Genomic DNA, 24,686 nt, shown 5'->3' with positions numbered 1-24,686 from the left:
TAGAGCAATGGGGGTGAATACACAAGAAGTGGTAGGCATTTGAGCAAAGCAGGGAAGAGAAGGCTGACAATCCTTGGGATGACTTAAGGAAATGTATTTGTAAAGTAGCCATTCATGCAAATTCATTCTTGACTGATAAAATGCACCATTTCAAAATGAGGGTGTCTGCACTTTTCTGTTCCCATATAAGGTTCGGTCTGTGCAAAAGTAGTCTTCAAGCCAAAGTTACCATTGCATGACTCCAACATTAAACAGAAATGAACTTCAGTGGCTAGCAGCTTTTCCACTAGACTACTGAAACAGCCCCTCCCCACCATGACACTACAGTTGCACCCAGGAACTTGAAGATGACAGGTGTTCTTTGTTGATAATCTATTGTTTGTGGTCTTGTTTTGGGAAGAGCACAGGTGAAAGTGGTAAATTTGGTTTGGGATCCCAACTTGTGAATTCATACACATTTTTAAAAAATTATTTTTTAATTGATTTTGAGAGATTTGTTCTACTTATTTCTGAATTTATTGGTTGATTCTTGTATGTATCCCAACCGGGGATCAACCTGCAACCTTCATGTATCTAGATGACGCTCTAACCAACTGAACTACCCACCAGGGTTGACACATTATCTGATGACTCTTGGTAAAATCACTTACCCCGTATTATTTGAGTACACGATCTTCACCAATGAAATACAAATTCTTCAGGATTTTGTATTCCTGCCCCTACACTTCCAACTATAGTAATTTACAATATCCACTTCCTGTTGAATGTTCCAGCTAAGTGCTTCCAATACCTAGTTTTCTTTGTTTCATGTGCTATAGGTTTATCCCAATTTTTCAAATTTTTTTGTATTTCCTCACTGTTCAGTTTTGAAGGTAGTTTCCTTAATGGCAAGGATTCACCCAATCTCTTACTGAGTTAATATTAGTTGCAATTCTTGTTTTTTATTTTTTTAAATATATTTCTATTGATTTCAGAGAGGAAGAAACAAATGATGAGATAATCATTGATCTGCTGCCTTCTGTGTGTCTGCAACCAGAGCATGTGCTCTGACCCAGAATCAAACTGTGACCTGGTGACCTGGTTCATAAAGGTCGTTCCTCAACCACTGAGCCAGGCAAGCTGGGCCAGTTCTTGGGTTTAAAATAAGTTAAGGGTAACCGGTTTGGCTCAGTGGATAGAGCGTCGGCCTGCGGACTCAAGGGTCCCGGGTTCCATTCTGATCAGGAGCATGTACCTTGGTTGCTGGCACATCCCCAGTAGGGGGCGTGCAGGAGGCAGCTGATGGGTGTTTCTCTCATTGATGTTTCTAACTGTCCCTCTCCCTTCCTCTCTGTAAAGAATCAGTGAAATATATTTAAAAAATAAATATAATAAATTTAGGGATAGGGATGAATAGTAAAGGACAGACACATGGTTGGCTTTATAGGGAATGACTTTAAGAAGAAATGGGCCTGCAATTGGTGACTCATGATAAGTAAACAAGAAGCCGGGCAGCGTGGCTCAGTAGTTGATTCTGGTCAGGGCACATGCCCAGGTTGCGGGCTCCACGCCTGGTGGGGGGCGTGCAGGAGGCAGCCGATCAATGATTGTCAGATGTTTCTATCTCTTTATGAAGTCAATAAAAATGCATTAAAAATTATATTCCATTCACCTTTTGTAGAGAGCCACACCATGAAGAATTCTGCAGCTCTTTGTCTAAGCCCCTTGGCATCTAGTGTGTGCATATCTTACGTGGCTAACTGAATTAAAGATAAAAACTACCTCATTAGAGACCCATAGACCACCATCATTGCCATCAACGTTACTACTCAGCCGCTAAGCGGCATTTAATGGTTGGCTTCCCGCAATGAGACACAATTCATGTTCGTGGTGACGCAAGCCAATCGAAAAGCAGCTTTCCGCCAGCTGGCCCCTCCATCTGCCCTGAGCGGTGAGGGGCGGGGCCGGCGTGAAAGCGTCAAGTACTCCATGGCAACGACGCTCAGTCCAAAGATGGCGCCCGAATGGGGTAGAGGAGGGTCCTCGGGTTCAGGTCCGGGCCCAAGTCGGTGGCTTTGGAGCGGTTCTTTATGGGTCCGAGGCATTTTGCTCCTGTTGGGCGGGCTCCGGACAAGTGCTACGTCTATTCCTGTGTCCTTGAGCAGTGCCCTTCCCTGCCGGCACCACGTCCCCTCTGACACTGAGGTAGGGTGGCGGAGGAGCGGGGACGGGCCCGGTGAGGGTAAAGTAATACGGGAGGCAGTGGCATAGACAGTGGCTGGAACAGGGTGTACGGGAGCAGGAAGCGAACTGTGACAGGGCTGGGCCTTGCTATCAGCTCCCTTCCTGTGCCCAGCGAAGTGGTTGACTCGTCTTAGGCACTTGGAACATCACGTTCCTGTGCGGAGAGCTGTGCGTATAAGGTAGTCCTAGAGGGGTGGTTTTCAAATTTGAGCATGCCTCAGAATCACCTGAAGGGCTTGTTAAAACAAATTGCTGCCCACCTGCCCCACTTTCTAACTCATTAAGTCCGGGATGGGTCCCCAGTATTTGCAGTTCAAGTTCCCAGATAGTTGATGGTACTGCTTGTGCATTGACCACACTTCGGGAAACATTAAACGTTTGGGAAGGAATTGATTAGAGAATCGGAGGGATATTGGGGGTTCTGTGGAGACAAAAATCCAGGTTTATTTTCAAGTTACCTCATCACATTGCTTGCTTTACCCTGTTCTCCCGACCTGGAAGTACCTGCCTCCTTCACACTCCATTTTTCTTCCTCTCTAAATTCTTTCAGTCTCAGTTTAAGTTCTCTTATCTCAAGGCAGCCTGCTGAAACCAACCCCAGCAGAATGCTCTTTCCTTTTCTCTGGACGACTTATCTGTCGTCTCTTCTGTAACTTGATCAAGTACTGCTATGTGATGCTGGCTTATTTTTCAGGCATGTCTTGCCTTTGTAGTTAAATTGTAAGGTTCCTTAGGATAAAGTTCGTGTCCTATGCTTTTGATAAGGGTTAGCTAGCTAGCTTAAGACAGGAAGTGGGAGGGATGGGGAGGAGAGGATGGAGGCATTTCTGGCCTGAGCAATTAAAACAGCCATAAACCAAGGACAGAGGTATCTCTGGCCTGAGCAATTAAAGCAACCATGAGTTAGATCTAAAGCAGCCCTGACCTGAGCTGCTGGGAAAGCCATAAGGGAGATCAAAAGCAACACCCACCTGAACAGATAAGATGACCAAAAAGGAGAAGTGGACTTGGGGTCCTGGGAACTGATTACAAGGCTGAAGTCCCACAATGGGAAAGGCACAATAAGGGAAAGGGTGGTTTCTAGAATATTTACTACCTCAAGACAAAGAGAGACAGAGTCTTAGAATTAGAAATTTAAGAGGTAGTATCTACTTGCAATAAAGTTTCTGTACTTCTCATCTACCACCTTTTGTCCTTTGCTTCTTTCTTCGAATCTGTCTGGACAAGAACCTGATAAGGAAATCACCCTTGCACCCTGCTCACCAAAAAACCTCAAATCACTTTGATTCCTCCACAGTACTTAGCTCAGAGGGAGGGCCCACAACAATTATTCTTTGACGGAAAGAGACACAGTACTGGAGCAGGGCTGCATTTTGTGATTGGTTTTACAGTTTATCTTATTGCTTTCTCAGTAAATATTAACCTAGAAATGTTCAGTTCAGCCCAGTAATCTAAGACCACTCATTTATGTGGTAACTTCCAAAAATTTCTATGCATAATGTTCAACCATATGTGTCAAAATATTAAGTTTGTGGTTTGTAGTGGATAGTTTTTATCATGACACTGCATTCTGGCTGAATTGTTTTATTTTCTTAGTCTCTTAATAACTTTTTTTTTTAATATTTTTTTTTTATTGATTTTTTACAGAGAGGAAGGGAGAGAGATAGAGAGTTAGAAACATCGATGAGAGAGAAACATCGATCAGCTGCCTCCTGCACATCTCCTACTGGGGATATGCCCGCAACCCAGGTACATGCCCTTGACCGGAATCGAACCTGGGACCTTTCAGTCCGCAGGCCGATGCTCTATCCACTGAGCCAAACCGGTTTCGGCGGTCTCTTAGTAACTTTGAAGTTTATAATACACTAGAGGCCTGGTACACGAGTAGGTCCCTAGGTCTGGCCGGCATTCAGGGCCGATCGAGGCCTTCCTTCTGACTGCCGGCTGGTGCCTTCATTCTGCGCCACCTCCTTGTGGTCAGCACATGTCATAGTGAGCTCCCAATTGAACTCCTGTGGGGACAATTTGCATATTAGGCTTTTATTATACAGGATTAGTGTTGTCCATAATCACTATGCTGTGCATTAGATCTATAAGACTTATTTATCTACTGGTTGTAAGTTTGTACCCTTAATGTAACCCCCTGTTCTCCAACCGCTCTTTTTAAAAATTTTCCACAAAGCCTTGTGGTTCTCTCTTTCAATCTAGATTAAAATAAGAGGAAGTAAAAAAAAATTATAAGAGGAAGTAATTCAAAGACCTATAAAACCTCTCCTAAAAGGAAACTTAATAATATCTGTTTTCTTCTAGTGGTTGTTGCCAATGTATAAATCTCCAACTTATATGTGAACATCTCCATGAATAGGGGCACTATCTCCAGAGGCAGCCCTTATGTTTTTTGGAGATCAACATTGTTAAAATTTTTCCTATCATAAGAGCTTAAAACTCTTTCTGAAAGTTCCACCATCCTCACCTCCATTCCTGTTTTTGCCTCTCAGCTGAAAAACTTGGTAGTGATAGTGTTTCACGTATTAAAAGCAAGCTATTAAGTTCTTGAGAGTTCTCATTCCTAGTAAATTTTCCTAGTTCTTGATAGGGTACGTAATAGCAAGCCCTTATTAACCATTTTCTTTGCTTTAACACAAAGTATAGGGAAGAACCATTCATTGTACTCACTAGTTAAATGCTACAGGAAATTACCGTAACTTTTCTGGGTGGTGGTGGGGAACTATAAAACATTTTGACTCATTTAACTTGTTCTCAAAACTTCTGTGTTTTGTTTTTACTTTTTATTATATAAATTAAAATAAAACAACAACAACATAAAAGAATAGTATATTGAACTCCCATGGACCCATTCATTATCCAACTTCAAACTTACCAATAGTCATTCATTCTTGTTTCATGTACTTCTATCCATTCCCCATCCTTTCACTTGTTACTTTTTAAAGTTTGGAGGGTAGAATTTACATATATTAAAATGCAACAAATGCAGTCATGTACATTATGTAAAATTCACAACCTAGTACAATGTAGAGGATTTCCATGTCTTCAGAAAGTTTCCTCCTGTCCTGTGCCAGCAGTCTCTTGTCCATACCAGGCAATTATTATTATTTTTTTTAATTTATTTATTTTTTTGGTTATATTCTTTAGATTGTTTTTCCATGCATTTTACTATTTTCCCATGACATCTACCAGAGATCCACTTTATCTTTGCAATGGCTGTACATATTACATTGGATGGACATATGTGGATTTATTTAAAGAATTCCTCTCATGTAATCTTTTTACATTATATTTCATAGCTAATTATTGTTGACATGTAAGAAAGATATGGATTTGGCATGTTTATAGTTACACCTGGCTTCCTTACTTATATTTCTCATTAGGCCTTATTGTTTTTCCTTTGATTGTCTTAAATTTTCTATTTCTAGGGAGACAGTCATTTCATTTAGTGATCACTTTTTTCTCTTTCTTCTCAATACTTCTTATCCTGTTTCTCCTGTTGTCTTATGCTTTGATTAAGACTTCCAGAAGAGTGATCAATATCACCAAGCATGGTCATCTATGTAATTTAGGTAAAAGTTGATCTTTTGGGTTCTGGTATTATTGAGAGAGTTAAGTTATCGAATTAACTTGTGTAAAATGTGCCTCTTTTCAAGCACCACATTGCTTTCTCTTAACCTGACGACACAGCTTGTAGAAAGAATGTTCAAGGTGGACATTTTTCACTGCAGACTGCAGAGACAGAATGAGGAGGGGATGGATGCAATTTTGTAGACGGTCCTAATTTGCAGTTTCCAGCTTCAGACTGGTACTGTTCAATTCCCAATTTCCTTTTTCTCCCACCTTTTTCTTCTTCTTCCTCTTCTTAAAGGATACCTTTCAGCATTTCATATAATACTGGTTTGGTGGTGATGAACTCCTTTAGCTTTTCCTTATCTGTGAAGCTCTTTATCTGACCTTCAGTTCTGAATGATAGCTTTGCTGGATAAAGTAATCTTGGTTGTAGGTTCTTGGTATTCATCACTTTGAATATTTCTTGCCATTCCCTTCTGGCGTGCAAAGTTTCTGTTGAGAAATCAGCTGACAGTCGTATGGGTATTCCCTTGTAGGTAACTGGGTTTCTTTCTCTTGCTGCTTTTAAGATTCTCTCTTTGTCTTTTGCTCTTGGCATTTTAATTATGATGTGTCTTGGTGTGGTCCTCTTTGGATTCCTTTTGTTGGGGGTTCTCTGCACTTCCTGGACCTGTAAGTCTATTTCTTTCACCAGGTAGGGGAAGTTTTCTGTCATTATTTCTTCAAATAGGTTTTCAATATCTTGGTCTCTCTCATCTTCTGGCACCCCTATAATTCTGATGTTGGTACGCTTGAAGCTGTCCCAGAGGCTCCTTACACTATCTTCGTATTTTCGGATTCTTTTTTCATTTTGCTTTTCCAGTTGGGTGTTTTTTGCTTCTTCGCGTTTTGAATCTTTGACTTGATTCTTGCGCTCCTCTGGTCTGCTGTTGGGTGTCTGTATAATATTCTTTATTTCAGTCAGTGTATGCTTAATTTCTAGTTGGTTCTTTATCACAACATCGAGGGTCTCATTAGATTTCTTGAGGATCTCACTACATTTATCGGCGGTCTCACCAGCCTTTTCGAAGGCCTTACTAAGTTTATCGGCAGCTTCTAGACAGTTCTTGAGAGACCTTAAAAGTGTGGTTTTGAGCTCTATATCTTCCATTTCTGACATTTGCGTCCTGTTTCTTTGTCTCCGCATTTTTTTTATCTTTTCTTGGTGCACCCCCTAGTGGTCTTTGTTCGCAGTCTTGTAGTTAAGCCTTGATTGTTGTCGGTAATACCAGGAGTGATTTGACCTCCAGGCTAACTGGCTATGAGAGTCCCATACCAAGCAATTATTGTTCTGATTTTTATTTTACAGTAGATTTAGATTTTTGTAATAGATTCATTTTGCCTGTTGTAGAATTAGCTTGTATAAATGGAGTGATACAGTATATATCCTATTATATGGTAGAGTATATTGAATTATCTAGTAGTAAATCAATCTTGTATTTTTGGGATAGACCCTACTTCTTGGTCATGATATATGATCCTTTTTATATACCTCAAAATTCAATTTGCTAATAAATTGCTAAGGACTTTTGTATCTATGTTCATGAGTGATGTTAGTTTATAACATTTATTAGCCAAGTTTTTGTTAGCTTTTGATATTAGAATTATATTGGTCTCAAAATGAGTTGGGAAGTGTTCCATCCTCTTATATTTTCTAAGGTTTGTATAAAATTGAAATAATTTCTTTCTTAAGTGTTTGGTATAATTTATAACTGAAACCACATGGGCTTGGAGTTTTCTTGTAGAGAGTTTTTCCAATAGCTTTATTGTGCTACTAGAGGCCCGGTGCACAAAAATTTGTGCACTCGGGAGGGTTCCTCAGCCCGGCCTGTGCCCTCTCGCAGTCTGGGACCCCTCGGGGGATGACCACCTGCTGGCTTAGGCCCGCTCACCAGGGGATTGGGCCTAAGCTGGCAGTCAGACATCCCTCTGCCAGCTCAGGAGCCCTCGGGGGATGTCCACTTGCCAGCGGGGAGCAGGCCTAGCTGCAGTTGGACATCATTAGCACTGCTGAGGAGGCAGGAGAGGCTCCCACCACCACTGCTGTACTGGCAGCCGTCAGCCTGGCTTGTGGCTGAGCAGAGCTCCCCCTGTGGGAGCACACTGACCACCAGGGGGTAGCTCCTTCATTGAGCGGCTGCCCCTGGTAGTCAGTATGTGTCACAGTGTCCAGTGATTCCCAGTCACTCTGCTGTTAGGGTCAATTTGCATATTACCCTTTTATTATATATGATAGAGGCCTGGTGCATGGGTGGGGGCTGGCTGGTTTGTCCTGAAGGGTGTCCCAGATCAGGGTGAGGGTCCCGCTGGGGTGCCTGGCCAGCCTGGGTGAGGGGCTGAGGGCCGTTTTCAAGCTGGCCACACCCCCTTCAGGGTGGAGGGTCCTGCTGGGGTCCCTGGACAGCCTGGGTGAGGAGCTGATGGCTGTTTTCAGGCTGGCCAAGACCCCCAGCAGGGACCCTCACCCCATGAGGGTGTGGCCAGCCTGGGTGAGGGGCTGATGGCTGTTTTCAGGCTGGCCAAGCCCCCCAGCAGGGACCCTCACCCCATGAGGGTGTGGCCAGCCTGGGTGAGGGGCTGATGGCTGTTTGCAGGCTGGCCAAGCCCCCCAGCAGGGACCCTCACCCCATGAGGGTGTGGCCAGCCTGGGTGAGGGGCTGATGGCTGTTTGCAGGCTGGCCACAGCCCCCATCCGCCCAAGGTCCAAGTGGAGGCTGGCTGGATGCAGGTATCTGGGATTTATTTAGCTTCTATAATTGAAACTTTGTTGCCTTTTGCGGAGGCCACAGCCCGCCAGGGCAGGCGGGAAGCTTGGCTTCCTTCATCGCCAGGGCAACCAAGCCTCCGGCTTGCTCCAGCTCCATGGCTTCTGGCCGCCATCTTGGTTGGGTTAATTTGGATATAGTCACTCTGATTGGCTGGCAGGCATGGCTTGGGCATAGCGAAGGTATGGTCAGTTAGCATCTTTGTCTTTTATTAGTGTAGATAATTAATGTACTGTACCATAAAATTTCCCCACTTAATTGTCCAATTCAGTTATTTTTAATAAGTTTACAGAGTTATGCAACCATCACTACAATCCAATTTTAAAACATTTCCACCACTCCAAAAAGATCCTTTGTGCCCATTTATAGTCAAGCCCTATTTTCAAGCAACTACTATGTAGAGAGATTTATTTTATTTTTAAAAAATATATTGTTATTTATTTCAGAGAGGAAGGGAGAAGGAGAGAGATAGAAACATCAGTGATGAAAGAGAATGATTAATTGGCTGCCTCCTGCACACCCACCGCTGGTATCAAGCATGCAGTCTGAGCATGTGCCCTGACCTGGAATTGAACTGCGACCTTCTGGTTCAATAGGTCAAAGCTCAACAACTGAGCCACACTGGTTGAGCTAGAGAGGTTTAGATAAATCCAATTTCTCTGTACAAATCTAGTCATGTTTTCTATTTGATCTTATCAGTCTGGTTAACTTGTTTTTTTCAAGGATTCTATTTCATCTGAACTTAAATTTATTGGCATAAAGTTGTTCATAATTATCCTTTTGAGTAAAGAAAGTAAGAACTTACAAAAATAGTCACAGGGATGTAACTATTTTGTAGTTAGGGAATATAGTAAATAATCTATATTTATAAAGTGCCAGGGTCCTTAATGACAGAAGGCTTGACCAAACACCGGAAGTCAGTGCTGGGTCACCATGGCAACCCAGCACTGACTGCAGCTGGTGCTGATGCAGTGACCCAGCACTGACTGCCGAGGGGGCTGCAGATCAGGCACAACAAGAGGCCTGCAGAGAGAGAGGCAGGGTCTAATCCGCAGCCTCTGTGGCAGCTGTTGATCAGCTGTTGCCTCTCTTTCTCTCTGGGCTTACCCAGCAGCCGCACCTCTGTTTCTCTCCAGGCTTCCATGGGGGCTGCTAATCAGCCCTGCCACTTTGATCAGGCCCAGAGATAGGCCTGGAGACACTGACTGGGATAGAAACCGACCAATCAGAGCCTAATCTGGGTGAACTGTGAAGGCAGAACCTAAGGTGGGGGCTGAGGAGGGGTTTTAAGGGCAACAGCTCTTTGGTGTAAGGTGTAAGAAAGCGGTTCAATTTTTTAATGACCAGTTTGGCAGTATAGTGCATATGGTTGTCTATCAGTCCACATGTAGGGATTATGTATTTGTCCAACAGAAAGTTGTCCTGCTGAAAAGGCTTTCCTCCACACTCATTTAAGCAATCCTATCCTATATCATCTATCTATACTAATAAAAGGGTAATATGCTAATTAGACCAAGTCAACCGGCCATCTCCTGGACGTCCGACTTCCTTCCGGACAAAGCCATGGAGTTGGGGGCTGAGGCAGAGGCAGTTAGGAGTGATCAGGCCAGCAGGGGAGGGCAGTTGGGAGCAACCAGGCTGGCAGGGGAGGGCAGTTGGGAGCAACCAGGCCGGCAGGGGAGGGCAGTTGGGAGCGAGATCAGGCCAGCAGAGGAGGGCAGTTAGGGGTGAGATGAGGCCGGCTGGGGAGGGCCACTGGGGGCCAGATCAGGCCAGCAGGAGAGGGCAGTTGGGGGCAACCAGGGCAGTAGGGGAGGTCAGTGGGGGTGAGATCAGGCCAGTAGGGGAGGGCCGTTGGGGGCGAGATCAGGCCAGCAGGGGAGGGCAGTTGGGGGCAATCAGGCTGGCAGGGGAGCAGTTAAACAATGATCAGGCTGGCAGGGGAGTGGTTAGGGGGTGATCAGGCTGGCAGGCAGAAGTGATTAGGAGCAATCAGGCAGGCAGGCAGGCGAGTGGTTGGGAGCCAGCAGTTCTGGATTGTGAGAGGGATCCCAGATTGGAGAGAGTGCAGGCGGGGCTGAGTGACACCCCCCGCCCCCACCGCTGAACAAATTTCATGTACCGGGCCTCTAGTCTATACTAATAAAAGGGTAATATGCTAATTAGACCGGATAGACTAGATGTGTTCTGGACAAAGCCACAGTGGCAGGGCTGAAGCAGAGGCGGTTAGGGGTGATCAGGCCAGCAGGCAGAGGCAGTTAAGGGTGATCAGGCAGGCAGGCAGAGGCGGTTAGGGGTGATCAGACAGGCAGGCAGGCAGGTGAGCGGTTAGGAACCAGTTGTCCCTTATTGTGAGAGGGATGTCTGACTGCAAGGATCGGGCCTAAACCAGCAGTCGGACATCCCTCAAGGGGTTCTGGATTGGAGAGGGTGCAGGCCGGGCTGAGGGACCATCCCCCCACCGTGCATGAATTTCGTACATCAGGCCTCTGGTATTATAATAACTATGTATGGTGTAAAGTGGATTTTAGAATTATCAGGGGAATCACTTCACAAATTATATAATTATCTAACCACTATACTGAACACCTGAAACAAATATTTTTTAAAATTATCTTTTGGCCCTAGCTGGTTTTGCCCAGTGGATAGAGCATTGGCCTGGGGACTGAAGGGTCCCAGGTTCAATTCCAGTGAAGGGTACATGCCTGGGTTGTGGGCTTGATCCCCAATAGGGGGTGTGCAAGAGGCAGCCGATCAATGATTCTCTCATCATTGATGTTTTTCTCTCTCTCCCTCTTCTTTCCTCTCTGAAATTAATAAAAATATATTTTTAAAAAATTATCTTTTGTGGTCTGTAGAATCTGGAACAATATCTACTCTTTTATTTCTAATGTTGCAATTGGTGTTTATTCTGTTTTATCATAGTCCAGTTTGGGTAGGGGATTTATTAATTTTATTAATCATTATAATAACCAACTGTTTCTTTTGTAGTTATCTTTAATAATGGTTATCTATTTTATTGTTTTCTGTTCTTTATTATTTCCTCTTCCTACTTATTGTGGTTACTTTGTTCATATTGTTAAGTGGAAACTGAGAGCCTTTTATTCTTTCTAATATAAACATTCAAAGATACAAATTTTGCTCTAAGTACCTACAACTCTAGCTGTACCTCACAGATTTTGACACATTGTATTTTAATTATTGCTTAGTTCAAAAAGTGTTTTTATTCTTCCTGATAATTTCTTCTTTGATCCATGAGTTATTTAAAAATGTTTAAAATATAATTTATAAATATTCGGTCCTTTTCTATCTGCCTTATATTAATAATTTCTAATTTATAGGGTACCTTTTGTAAGATTTCAGCACTGTGAAGTTTGAGATTGTTTTATATACTTCAGCATATGCTTTATCCTGTTTAACTTTTTATGTGTACTTGTAAAGGATATGTATTCTATAGTTATTGAGTGCAGGTTTCCATACATCTCAATAAGGTGTGATGGTTGACAGTGTACTTCAAATTACTATATTCTTACAAATTTTGCCTAATTGTCAGGGTCTTAAAAACCTCTAAGATTATAATTTTGTCTTCCTTTAGTTCTTTCAGTTTTTGCTTCATGGATTTTGAATCTGTTGTTAGATGGATTCAAATGTATAATGTCTTTCTGTTGTATTTACCCTACTTGTATATGTTTTCATTATAAAATTTTACTCTATTTCTGGCCCTATCTTGAAGTCCATTTTGTCTGATATTAATGTTGCCATTTCAGCTGGCTTATAATTAGAGCTTACATAATACACATCTTTACATTCTTTTACATTTAACGTTGTGGTGTGTGTGTGTGTGTATGTTTGCTTTAGGGATTATAATATAGATCTTAAAAGATGTGTGTGTGTGTGTGTGTGTGTGTGTGTGTGTGTGTTTATTGATTTCAGAGAGAAAGGGAGAGGGAGAGGGAGAGCTAGAAACAGCAATGATGAGAGAGAATCATCAATCAGCTGCCTCCTGTATGTCCCCTACTGGGGATCAAGCCCAAAACCCAGGCATGTTGAACCGTGACCTCCTGGTTCAAGGGTCAACATTCAACCACTGAGCCACACCAGCCAGGCCACATCTTTTCCTCATTATAATTATTAAATATTGATTTTGCCTTATTATAATGACTATTATGTATAATAGTATCATAGTACATCCAATATGATGTTGAATAAGAATAGTGAGAATAGACGTACTTGATCTTAAGGGGAAAGCATTTAGTCTTCCACTATTAAGAATATTAGGCTGGAGGAGAAACCAAGATGGGTAAACACCTGAAATTGCTGCCTTGCACAACCACTTCAAAAATACAACTAAAAAACAAAACAGACATCGTCCAGAACCACAAGAAGGCTGGCTGAGTGGAAATTCTACAACTAGAAGGAAAGAGAAAAGCACACCGAGACTCAGAGGAGGCGCAGAAGTAAAGTGCGGAGCTGGGCCTCATCTGGGCACCTCCAAACCCCAAAGAAGAGGAATCTGCAGATCTCTCCGTAGCTCCTTCTGGGTAGCCTCAGGCAGAGGCTAAATTAGCACCTCCTTAGAGATCCAAGTGCCAGTGTACCCAGTGGTCAGAGTGGGACCATCCAGAGTACAACTCCTCAGATCCATTAGGGACACACTCAGGGGGCAGACTCAGTGAGCACCAAAGCCCCACTGAAGCAAGTCTTGCCCTATAAAGGTGTCTCCAGCACAGAAGTTCTCCCACTGCAGACACAGCTGATTCTCACGGCCAATTGGCCTGGAGGTCAATTCCTCCCAGTGATACCAACAGCAATCAAGGCTTAACTACAACAAGACTGTGCACAAAGCCCACAAAGGGTTGCACCAAGAGTGTCCACCTCAGGTAATTGGGGAGGCTGAGCCACTGGGCCCTATAGGACAACTAGCACACAAAGCCCCTCTATCAACAAAGGGAAGCAGCCAAAATGCGGAGCCAAAGAAACAGGTCACAAATGACAGAAATGGAGGAAAGCAAACTACTGGATATAGAGTTCAAAACCATGGTTATAAGGTTTTTCAAGAATTTTCTAGAAACCACCAATAAATTTAGTGAGACCCTTGATAAATCTAGTGAGACCTGGAGGATATAAAAACAGACCAAATACAAATTAAGCATACACTGACTGAAATAAAGAATTTTATACAGAGATCCAACAGCAGACTAGAGGATCCCAAGAATTAAGTCAAAGATTTGAAATACGAAGAAGCAAAAAACACCCAACTGGAAAAACAAAAAGGAAAAAGAATCCAAAAATATGAAGATAGTGCAAGGAGCCTCTGGGACAACTTCAAGCGTACCAACATCCGAATTATGGGGGTGCCAGAAGATGAGAGAGAGCAAGATATTGAAAACCTATTTGAAGAAATAATGACAGAAAACTTCCCCTACCTGGTGAAAGAAATAGACTTCCAAGTCCAGGAAGTGCAGAGAACCCCCAACAAAAGGAATCCAAAGAGGACCACACCAAGACACATCATAATTAAAATGCCAAGGGCTAAAGACAAAGAGAGAATCTTAAAAGCAACAAGAGAAAAACAGTTAGTTACCTACAACGGAGTACCCATACGACTGTCAGCTGATTTCTCAACAGAAACTATGCAGGCCAGAAGGGAGTGGCAAGAAATATTCAAAGTGATGAATAGCAAGAACCTACAACCAAGATTACTTTACCCAGCAAAGCTATCATTCAGAATTGAAGGTCAGATAAAGAGCTTCACAGATAAGGAAAAGCTAAAGGAGTTCATCACCACCAAACCAGTATTATATGAAATGCTGAAAGGTATCCTTTAAGAAGAGGAAGAAGAAGTAAAAGGTAAAGATAGAAATTATGAACAACAAATACATATCTATCAACAAGTGAATCTAAAAATCAAGTGAATAAAAAATCTAATGAACAGAATAAACTGCTGAATAGAATCAGAGGCATAGAAAGGCAGTGGACTGACAATTCTCCGGGGGAATGGGTGTGGGGGTGCGGGAAGATACTGGAAAAAATCTTACACCTATGTATGAGGACAGTGGGGGGCGGTAAGGGCAGAGGGTGGGCTGGGAACTGGGTGGAGGAAGCTATGGGGGAAAAAGGAGCAACTGTAATAATCTGAACAATAAAAATTTAGTTTAAAAAAAGAATATTAAGCTGGGCTAGAGAGAGAGAGAGAGAGAAACAAAGAGAAACATTGATTTTTGTTTTTCCACTTACACATTCATTGGTTGATTTTATTTATTTTATTTTATTTTATTGATTTTTTACAGAGAGGAAGGGAGAGGGATAGAGAGTCAGAAACATCGATGAGAGAGAAACATCGATCAGCTGCCTCCTGCACACCCCCCACTGGGGATGTGCCCGCAACCAAGGTACATGCCCTTGACTGGAATCGAACCTGGGACCCCTGAGTCCGTAGGCCGACGCTCTATCCACTGAACCAAACCAGTCAGGGCATGATTTTTTTTTTTTAAATATGGTTTTATTGATTTCAGAGAAGGAAGGTAGAGGGAGCGAGATATGGAAACATCAGTGATGACAGAGAATCATCGACCGGCTGCCTCTCGCACGCCCCCCACTGGGGATCGAGCCTGCAACCCCGGCATGTGCCCTTGACCAGAATCGAACCTGGGACCTTTCAGCCCGCAGGCTGACGCTCTATCCACGGAGCCAAACCGGCGAGGGCTCTTGGGTTGATTCGCCAGGGGTGGAACCTACAATCTTTGAGCATCAGTAAAATGCTCCAACTGACTGAGCTACTCGGCCAGGGCACCATCTGTATATTTTCTTCAGTGAAATGACTATTAATGTTTTTGGCCTTTTTAAATTTTTTAAATTAATTTTTAGAGAGAGAAAAACATCAGTGTGAGAGAGTGAAACATCAATTGGATGACTCCAGCACTCCCCCTACAGGGGATGAAGCCTGCAACCTAGACCCAGGCATGTGCCCTGATTAGGAATCCAACTGGCAATCTTTTAGTGCCAGGACTATGCCCAACCAACTGAGCCATACCAGCCAGGGCAGTTTTTGGTCATTTAAAAAATTGGGTTGATTGTTTTCTTTTTCTTTTTTAACATTTTTATTGAATTTATCAGGGTGACATTGGTTAATATAGTTATATAGGTTTCAGCCCAGTCAGCTTGGCTCAGTGGTTAAGCATCGACTTATGAACCAAGAGGTCACAGTTTGATTCCTGGTCAGGGCACATGCCTGGGTTGTGTGCTAGGTCCCCAGTTGGGGATGTGCAGGAGGCAGCTAATAAATGATTTTCTCTCATCATTGATGTTTCTATCTCTCTCTTCCTCTCTGGAATCAATAAGAATGTATTCTTTAAAATTATATAGGTTTCAGATGTACAATTCTATAATACATAATCTGTATATTGTGTTATGTGTTTGCCACCCCAAGTCAAGTCTCCTTCCATCACCATTTATCCTCCTCATACCCTCTTCTACCCTTCCTTCCCACCTTAGATTGTTTGTTTTCATAATTGGTTCGTTTTAAGAGTTCTTTGTATATTTTGGATAATAGTCCCTTTTCAGATGTGTCTTTTGCAAATATTTTCTCCTATTGTGGCTTAACTTTTTATTCTCTTGATGTTATCTTTCACTGAGCAGAGTTTTTAATTTTAATAAAGTTGAATTTATCAATTATTTCATTCATGGGCCATGCCTTTAGTGCTACATCTAAAAGGTCATTGCCATAACCAAGGTCATCTAGGTTCACTCCTATTGTATCTTTTAAGGGTTTTATTGTTTTGCATTTTATATTTAGGTCTACAGTCCATTTTGAGTTAATTTTATGAAGAATGTTAGGTGTGTGTCTAGATTCATTTTTTCCCATATGGATATCCAGTTCTAAAACCATTTGTTGAAAAGATTATCTGCTCCATTGTGTTGCCTTTTCCCCCCTTTGTCAAAGCTCAGTTGACTGTATTTATGTGGTTCTATTTCTGGTCTCTCTCTTCTGTTCTATTGCTCTGTCTCTGCTTTTGCCAGTACCACACTGTCTTGATTACTGTAGCTTTATAGTAAGTCATGAAGTTAGGTAGTGTCAGTCCTCTAACTTTGTTCTTCTTTAATACTGTGTTGGCTATTCTAAGTCTTTTATCTATTTATGTAAATTTTAGAATCATTTGATTTATATCCACAATATAACCTGCTGAGATTTTGATTGGTATTACACTGAATATATGCATCAGGTTGAGCCTATGCATAAATATGAAATATCTCTCTGTCTATTTATTCTTTATTTTTATTCTGGGTATTACACTTGAAATTTAGTCTATTAATTTTACATTATGACCTCAATTGACTAATCTGTACAACATCTTTTAAAAAACTTTAAACCTATTCCATTTTTTCAGGTCATAAATAAGGTCCATCTTAAAGCAAATCATGTTGTAAAGAGAGATGTTGATGAACATTTAAGAATCAAGACTGTCTATGATAAAAGTATTGAAGAGTAAGTATATCATTATTTTGTGATCATTTTATTAAGAATCAAACTTTAAAAAAATTTTTTTTTATTGATCTCAGAGAGGAAGAGAGAGATAGAAACATCAATGATGAGAATCATTGATTGGCTGCCTCCTGCACATGCCCTACTGGGCATCAAGCCCGCAACCCAGGCATATGCCCTTGACAGGAATCAAACCAGGGACCCTTCAGTCCACAGGCCAACACTCTGTCCACTGCACCAAACCAGCCAGCTAGGGTAAGAATCAAACTTTTAAAGATATTTTTATCTGTTATCTGAAGTTCCATAGGTTGAACTCAGAGCCAATGCATCTTCAAGATGGACTAATTTGGGAAGATGATAGCCATGGGATATGATCAAAATCTATACATCATGTCCAGCTGGTGTGGTTCAGTGGTTGAGCATCAACCCGTGCACCAAGAGGTCACGGCTCTATTCCCAGTCAGGGCACATGCCCAGGTTGAGGGCTCCATCCCCAGTAGGGGGTGTGTAGGATGATGTTTCTCTCTTATCTGTGTTTCTAACTCTCCCTTTCTCTCTCTCTAAAAATCAGTACAAACCTATTTTTAAAAAATCTATACGCCATGCATAATTTGAACAAAACAAATGTGAATCTATTCGGATGTGGTCAATAACAGACCCAGAAGGCACCTCCTCAATAAGTACTTGGAAGAAAAATAAAAGGAAGTAATTTTATACACACACACGCACACACGCACACACACTAATAAGGACATTTACAAAATTATTCACCAGAGAAGTGGTATAGTCTAAATTTTTTATTTAGTGTAAGAGTAGTCCAGAAAACAAATTATGAATCTATAGTAGGTTTTTAAAAAAGATTTTTTATTGATTTTTAGAGAGAAAGAAAAGGAGAAGGGGATGAGAGAGAAACATTGATGGGCTGCCTCCTGCACGCCCCCCATTAGGGATCGAGCCCACAACCCAAATATGTGCCCTGACTGGGAATTGAACCAGCAACCTTTCTGTAAAGGGGATGATGCCCAACCAACAGCCACATTGTCTAGGACAATCTATAGTATTTTATAAAAATCTATTAAAAGTAGTTGATGTCCTTTCCTATCTTTAACTTTCAAAATGAATGAAATAGCATATGATCATGCCTAGCACTGTGCTTTGGCACAGAGTGAACTCTCAAATACTTACTGAGATAAATTGAAATTTTGGGGGCTTGATACTGCATGCTTCCACAAAGCATTCTTTGGGGCTCCTACCAGATGTATTCTGAACAATTGAGAAAGTGCTCTGCCCAGGATGGCAATTCTTATGTTTCATGTTGTCATTTCTTTCAGGTTGCTCCATGAAAAAAGATCCCTTGTTAAGGTAGGTAATAAATACTCAGGGTTTGAATTGGATACTTAAAATGGGTATATTTTGTTTTATGTAAATTCTACTTCGGTAAAGAAAACTATATACATGACTTTTGTGAATGACTGAATACAAGATGTTGGTAGTGAATTGATAAATGTATTTATCATTTTCACCAAAGATGTCTTTGTTATGCACTCACCAAGACTTTGTCTGTATTTGATATTAAATTAGTCTTCTCATTTTCTTAATTGTTCTCTTAAGTTTTGGGGGAGCAGAACATATTGAGGATAGTGTACAAAAAGCTGATTTTTTGGAAATGCTTTGAAAATACATTATGGAAATGCTTTTTCTCTTGAAGATTAATTAACCAGAAAGTAAGATATGCCAAAGTTGTTTATAGAAGTGCTAACCTCGTTAGTTTTTTAACTGTTACAGAGAGTGACACACACACGTTAAGCCAGTTCATTCAAAGAAATAATCGCAGTTAAAGTAAATTTTCTAAACATAAGATTTTCTTAACCTAAACTACCATGATGTTGGAACCAACTAACTCAGTCCCAAATTTGAATTAATTTAGATTAATAGTTCAGATTTATGTTTTCTAATATTCTATTTACATAGAAGTAGGGAAGGAAGTTTCCAGCTAGTGTTCTTTCCCCAAACTCATCTAGAAAATGCGGAAATTCCTCTGCTCCTAGACATATTTACTCTTTCCCCTACTCCTTGTCATACAACCTGTAACTAATTAATATCTGTATTCTGAAATTGTAAGGCCTTTTCCTTTTTTTACCCTCAGGCATTAAATCCTATGTGTACTTGTTTTAAATGTAATTTATACTTTGATTATAATTCTGACTAGTTTTATTTGTTTAACTTTTATTTAGAACAAACTTTTTCCACAAGCTATTTCTTATTTAGAGAAGACTTTTCAGGTTCGTAGACCTGCGGGCACTATCTTACTTAGCAGGTATGTCACATTAAATACAGATCATTTTCTTGTCATTTAGTACTCTGCCCTCCCCATTCTACCTGTATGGCAAATTATGAAATTTATACCAGAATATTTTATTATGATTTTTTAAAATATATTTTATTGATTTTTTACAGAGAGGAAGGGAAAGAGATAGTTAGAAACATCGATGAGAGAGAAACATCGATCAGCTGCCTCCTGCACACCTCCTACTGGGGATGTGCCTGCAACCCAGGTACATGCCCTTGACCGGAATTGAACCTGGGACCTTTCAGTCTGCAGGCTGACGCTCTATCCACTGAACCAAACCGGTTTCGGCTATTATGATTTTTTAGAGACCAAAATACAAGCTATTTTAAAAATAATATAAAAGCATCTATTGGATAATTATTCTTTTCCTGATTTTCTATTATATGGTGACTTACTAGATTTTTTTCCTAGGGCAGTGATGGCGAACCTATGACACCTCTAACACGCGAACTCATTTTTTTGGTTGATTTTCTTTGTTAAATGGCATTTAAATATATAAAATAAATATCAAAAATATAAATCTTTGTTTTACTATGGTTGCAAATATCAAAAAATTCCTATATGTGACACGGCACCAGAGTTAAGTTAGGATTTTTCAAAATGCTGACACGCCGAGCTCAACAGGTTTGCCATCACTGTCCTAGGGTATAATTGTCCCTGCTTGCTACATCCCCTTTCTCCCTCCTTCTTTATCTACAGTATTGGTTTTATGAAATATTTGGGTATTTGAAAACTCATATCAGGAGGATTTCCCATGGAACCAAAATTTTTCCTTAGTCCACTTTTCTAACTAAAATAGTAACTATTAATGAGCTAATATAGCAGTTACTAGTTTTTTATGATGTCTTTGACTACTGTGAACTATTCTCTCCCCCCCCCCCCCCGCTTTTTTTTTCTTTTTGGCAATTAAACTTTGATGTACAAATGAACTGAAGACAATGTGCAACAAACCAATACCTACGGAAGGAAAATGATCCCCACAGATACTGTACTGGAGAATGTGCAGAACATACAAAATGTGGCCCCATTATAGTGCCTGAAGAGCACCTCCAGGTAATTCAGCCTGCTCTTAGCAATGTTTTTTGTTTTGTTTTGTTTTTTGCCATAAATGTTCCTTAAGGGTTTTTCTTTTTCTTTTTTTAAAAAATATATTTTATTGATGTTTTTACAGAGAGGAAGGGAGAGGGATAGAGAGTTAGAAACATCGATCAGCTGCCTCCTGCACACTCCCTACTGAGGATGTGCCCGCAACCCAGGTACATGCCCTTGACCAGAATCGAACCCGGGACCCTTCAGTCCGCAGGCCGACGCTCTATCCACTGAACCAAACCGGTCAGGGCTAGGGTTTTTCTTAAGCAATGTTTTTATTCTTTAGAATAACTTTAGGGGAATTTTGAATCTGTGTTACCAAGAAGTGTTTTTCTTTAATATACATTTTTATTGATTTCAGAGAGGAATGGAGAGGGAGAGAGAGTGATAGAAACATCAGTGATGAGAGAGAATCATTGATCCGCTGCCTCCTGCATATCCCCCACTGTGGATCAAGCCTGCAACCCCAGCATGTGCCCTGATTGGGAATCAAACTGATCTCCTGGTTCATAGATCGACACCTAACCACTAAGCCATAAGGCCGGGCTACCTTATATACTTTTGTATTTGAATTTTTTAAAAGATACATGAATTACTTATAGTAGGAAATGTATTTATCTTTTAAATTTTTAAAAATAATTTTGAAATAAAATAATCATAGATTTATAGGAAGCTGCAAAAAAAATGTATAAGGAGGTCCCTTTTAAATTTCTTTTTTGCATCCTGGTTGGCTGCCGCTTAGAAATAGCAGTTACTTGTTTGAGGTAAAATTATAGATTTATGATTATTTTACATAAAGTAGAAATTTTAGTAAAATGGATTCAGAGTTACTAGTAGAGACAAGGAGTTGAGGGAGGTATGGCTTTTGATAAATTTGAGGGATAAATAAAAATTAAATTATATATATTCAGAGTCTGGATTCACTATAAATTAAAAGTCTCCACAGCTAACCTTGTCTTTGGTCTGATTTTCTGTTGCCCCGTCCCCCCTCCCCCACATGGGCGCAGCAATGCAGGGTCTGCCGTGGGGGTAAGTGGCCCTGTGGAGCGGTGGGTGTGCCAGACCAAGAGGGGGTCCGAGATGCTGACTTTGTTCTTTATGTTGGTGCTCTGGCCACCGAGAGGTGCAGCCATGAAAACATCATTTCTTATGCAGCCTATTGTCAGCAGGAAGCAAAAATGGACAGGTAAGCTTTCCCCTAAGACTTATTTCTCAACATCTAATATGGGAACGTTTAAAACAAACTATATTATGTGTTTAGAGTACAGGAAGTTTGCACTTGCCAGATTGCCTTTAGAAGTAAGAAATAGCACACTGCCTGAATGGGGGGCCAGAGAGTGGAGGAATCAGGTTACATTTAAGGAAAATGAAATTTTCTGAATCACTGGTATGTGCTTCAGAATTATTCTGTCAGTCAGTACTGAAGTTGGTAAGGAGTTCAAAATCAGCATCATGGATTATGAAAAGCAGTCTGTTACCATGATACTATGTAATTATTGATCCATGAAATTGACTCAAAAATTTTTAGCTTCTGAATGTTCAAAAAGCTTATAATTAAATATTGAGTTTTATGTACTAATGAAGAAGAAAGTGCTGTATTGTTTTGCAGATACATATGTCAGCTTGTTTAGTAAAAAGAATATATATTTAATAGAGTTGTTTTTTCCCCCCTGAGATATTAGTTAAGTACTAGGGGCCCAGTGCACGAATTTTGTGCACTGGGCCTGGCTGGCAATCAGAGCCAATCGGGCCTTCCTTCCCCTGGCTGCCGGCTGCCGGCCGCCGGCCGGGGCCTTCCTTCATTCTACGTCGCCCCCTGGTGTTCAGCACATGTCATAATGAGCGGTCGAACTCCCAGTCGGTCGAACTCCTGAGGGGACAATCTGCATATTAGCCTTTTATTATATAGTATACTTACAAATAAGCTTAGGTTAGGAAGAAGCCATGTGTACCTATTGCTGTTAGAAGCCACTGTAGTGGACACTGTGTAAGGATGAGAGCTTCATGAAATGGATTGAAGAGAAAGACAGGGCTGTTTTAATCTAATGTTATAGAAGTCCCTGATGGGTTTTAGGCCTGACAGTGACATCCATTTTGTATTTTAGAGATTGCTAGCAATGTTTTGGTAAGTGAATTATATATATACTGTTTCTAAGTGTAAGTCTGTTGTTTTCAAATATGAAGAAACTATACTATGTTTTTTATTTTATTTTTTTATAAATATTTATTGTTCAGATTATTACAGTTGTTCCTCTTTTTCCCCCCATAGCTCCCTCCACCCGGTTCCCATCCCACCCCCTGCCCTTACCCCCCATCCTCGTCCATAGGTGTACAATTTTTGTCCAGTCTCTTCCCGCACCCCCCACACCCATTCCCCCCGAGAATTGTCAGTCCACTCCCTTTCTATGCCCCTGATTCGATTCTATTCACCAGTTTATTCTGTTCATCAGATTTTTTATTCACTTGATTTCTAGATTCACTTGTTGATAGATATGTATTTGTCACTTTGTTCATAATTTGTATCTTTGCCTTTTTCTTCTTCTTCCTCTTCTTAGAGAATACCCTTCAGCATTTCATATAATACTGGTTTGGTGGTGATGACCTCCTTTAGCTTTTCCTTATCTGTGAAGCTCTTTATCTGACCTTCAATTCTAAATGGTAACTTTGCTGGGTAGAGTAATCTTGGTTGTAGGTTCTTGGTATTCATCACTTTGAATATTTCTTGCCACTCCCTTCTGGCCTGTATAGTTTCTGTTGAGAAATCAGCTGACAGTTGTATGGGTACTCCTAGGTAACTAACTGTTTTTCTCTTGTTGCTTGTAAGATTCTCTCTTTGTCTTTAGCCCTTGGTTTTTTAATTATGATGTATCTTGGTGTGGCCCTCTTTGGATTCCTTTTGTTGGGGGATCTATGCACTTCCTGGACTTGTAAGTCTATTTCTTTCACCAGGTAGGGGAAGTTTTCTGTCATTATTTCTTCAAATAGGTTTTCAATATCTTGTTCTCTCACTTCTTCTGGCACCCCTATAATTCGGATGTTGGTACGCTTGAAGTTGTTCCAGAGGCTCCTTGCACTATCTTCATATTTTTATATTCTTTTTTCCTTTTGCTTTTCCGGTTGGGTGTTTTTTGTTTCTTCGTATTTCAAATCTTTGATTTGATTCCTGGGATCCTCTAGTCTGCTGTTGGATCTCTTTATTCTTTATTTTAGTCAGTGTATGCTTAATTTCTAATTGGTCCTTTTTCATATCCTTGAGGGTCTCACTATATTTCTCAGAGGTTTCTAGAAAATTCTTGAAAAACCTTATAACCATGGTTTTGAACTCTATATCCAGTAGTTTTCTTTCCTCTATTTCTTTCATTTGTGACCCATTTCTTTGTCTCCACATTTTGGCAGCTTCCCTGTGTTGATAGAGTGCCTTTCTGTGCTAAGTGTCCTACAGGGTCCAGTGGCTCAGCCTCCCTAATTACCTGAGGTGGACACACTTGGTGCACCCCTTTGTGGGCTGTTTGCACGGTCTTGTAGTTAAGCCTTGATTGCTGTTGGTATCACTGGGAGGAATTGACCTTCAGGCCAATTGGCTGTGAGGACCAGTTGTGTCTACAATGGGAGAACTTCTGTGCTGGAGACACCCTTATGGGGCAGGATTGCTTCAGTGGGGCTTTGGTGCTCACTGAGTCTGCCCAGGTTCTTAGGCAGAGAAAGGCTAGGCCATTCATATGCAAAAGTCTCTGCGCACAGCTTGGGTGGGGTTGTAAATTGGGTAGGGCGGGGTCTCAGGGAATCACCAGTGTGGAGCAAACCGCAATGGCTGCCAGTCTGCTCTGCCTCAGAGAGGTCCCGGGATCTGTGTCCCGCGGCCCCTTGCAGGAACAATGACCGCTGCAAGCACCTCTGCGAGAAAACCGCCCTCACGTTCCGGCCAGATGCCAGACAGTCCAGTTTCTCTCCGTATGAGTCTGGGTCCCCAAATTCTCACCCAGAACTGGAGTTCAGAGCAGTAGGGAGCTTATATCTCCCCCCAGATTGAAAAAGACAACAGTGTATCCAGCTGCCAGCCCCTTATGCGCGCCTCCATACCGCCACACTTCTACACCTCTGCACCTCCCACCGGACTCAATGTGCTTTTCTCTTTCCTTCTAGTTGTACAATTTCCACT

General features: G+C 41.3%; 1 protein-coding gene across 3 annotated transcripts in view; it reads left to right on the top strand.

Moving 5' to 3' along the window:
• Positions 1 to 1,263: 1,263 nt before the first annotated feature.
• Positions 1,264 to 24,686, top strand: part of LMLN (leishmanolysin like peptidase) — a 73,361-nt gene continuing 49,938 nt past the window's right edge. Inside the window, exons 1-6 of one of the 3 annotated variants that reach the window (XM_036350855.1) lie at positions 1,264 to 2,184; positions 16,994 to 17,091; positions 18,420 to 18,450; positions 19,323 to 19,405; positions 20,374 to 20,491; positions 21,535 to 21,713. In XM_036350855.1, coding sequence (XP_036206748.1) covers positions 1,861 to 2,184; positions 16,994 to 17,091; positions 18,420 to 18,450; positions 19,323 to 19,405; positions 20,374 to 20,491; positions 21,535 to 21,713 — 833 coding nt within the window. In that variant the 5' untranslated portion in view covers positions 1,264 to 1,860. Of the gene's footprint in view, positions 2,185 to 16,993; positions 17,092 to 17,179; positions 17,344 to 18,419; positions 18,451 to 19,322; positions 19,406 to 20,373; positions 20,492 to 21,534; positions 21,714 to 24,686 lie in introns of those variants that run through there. The other 2 variants (XR_004974172.1, XM_036350856.1) reach the window with 2 other exon arrangements.

This window comes from Myotis myotis, unplaced genomic scaffold, assembly GCF_014108235.1.
Source record: "Myotis myotis isolate mMyoMyo1 unplaced genomic scaffold, mMyoMyo1.p scaffold_m19_p_2, whole genome shotgun sequence".
NCBI lineage: Eukaryota > Metazoa > Chordata > Mammalia > Chiroptera > Vespertilionidae > Myotis > Myotis myotis.
This window is presented reverse-complemented; position numbering and strand designations above follow the sequence as displayed.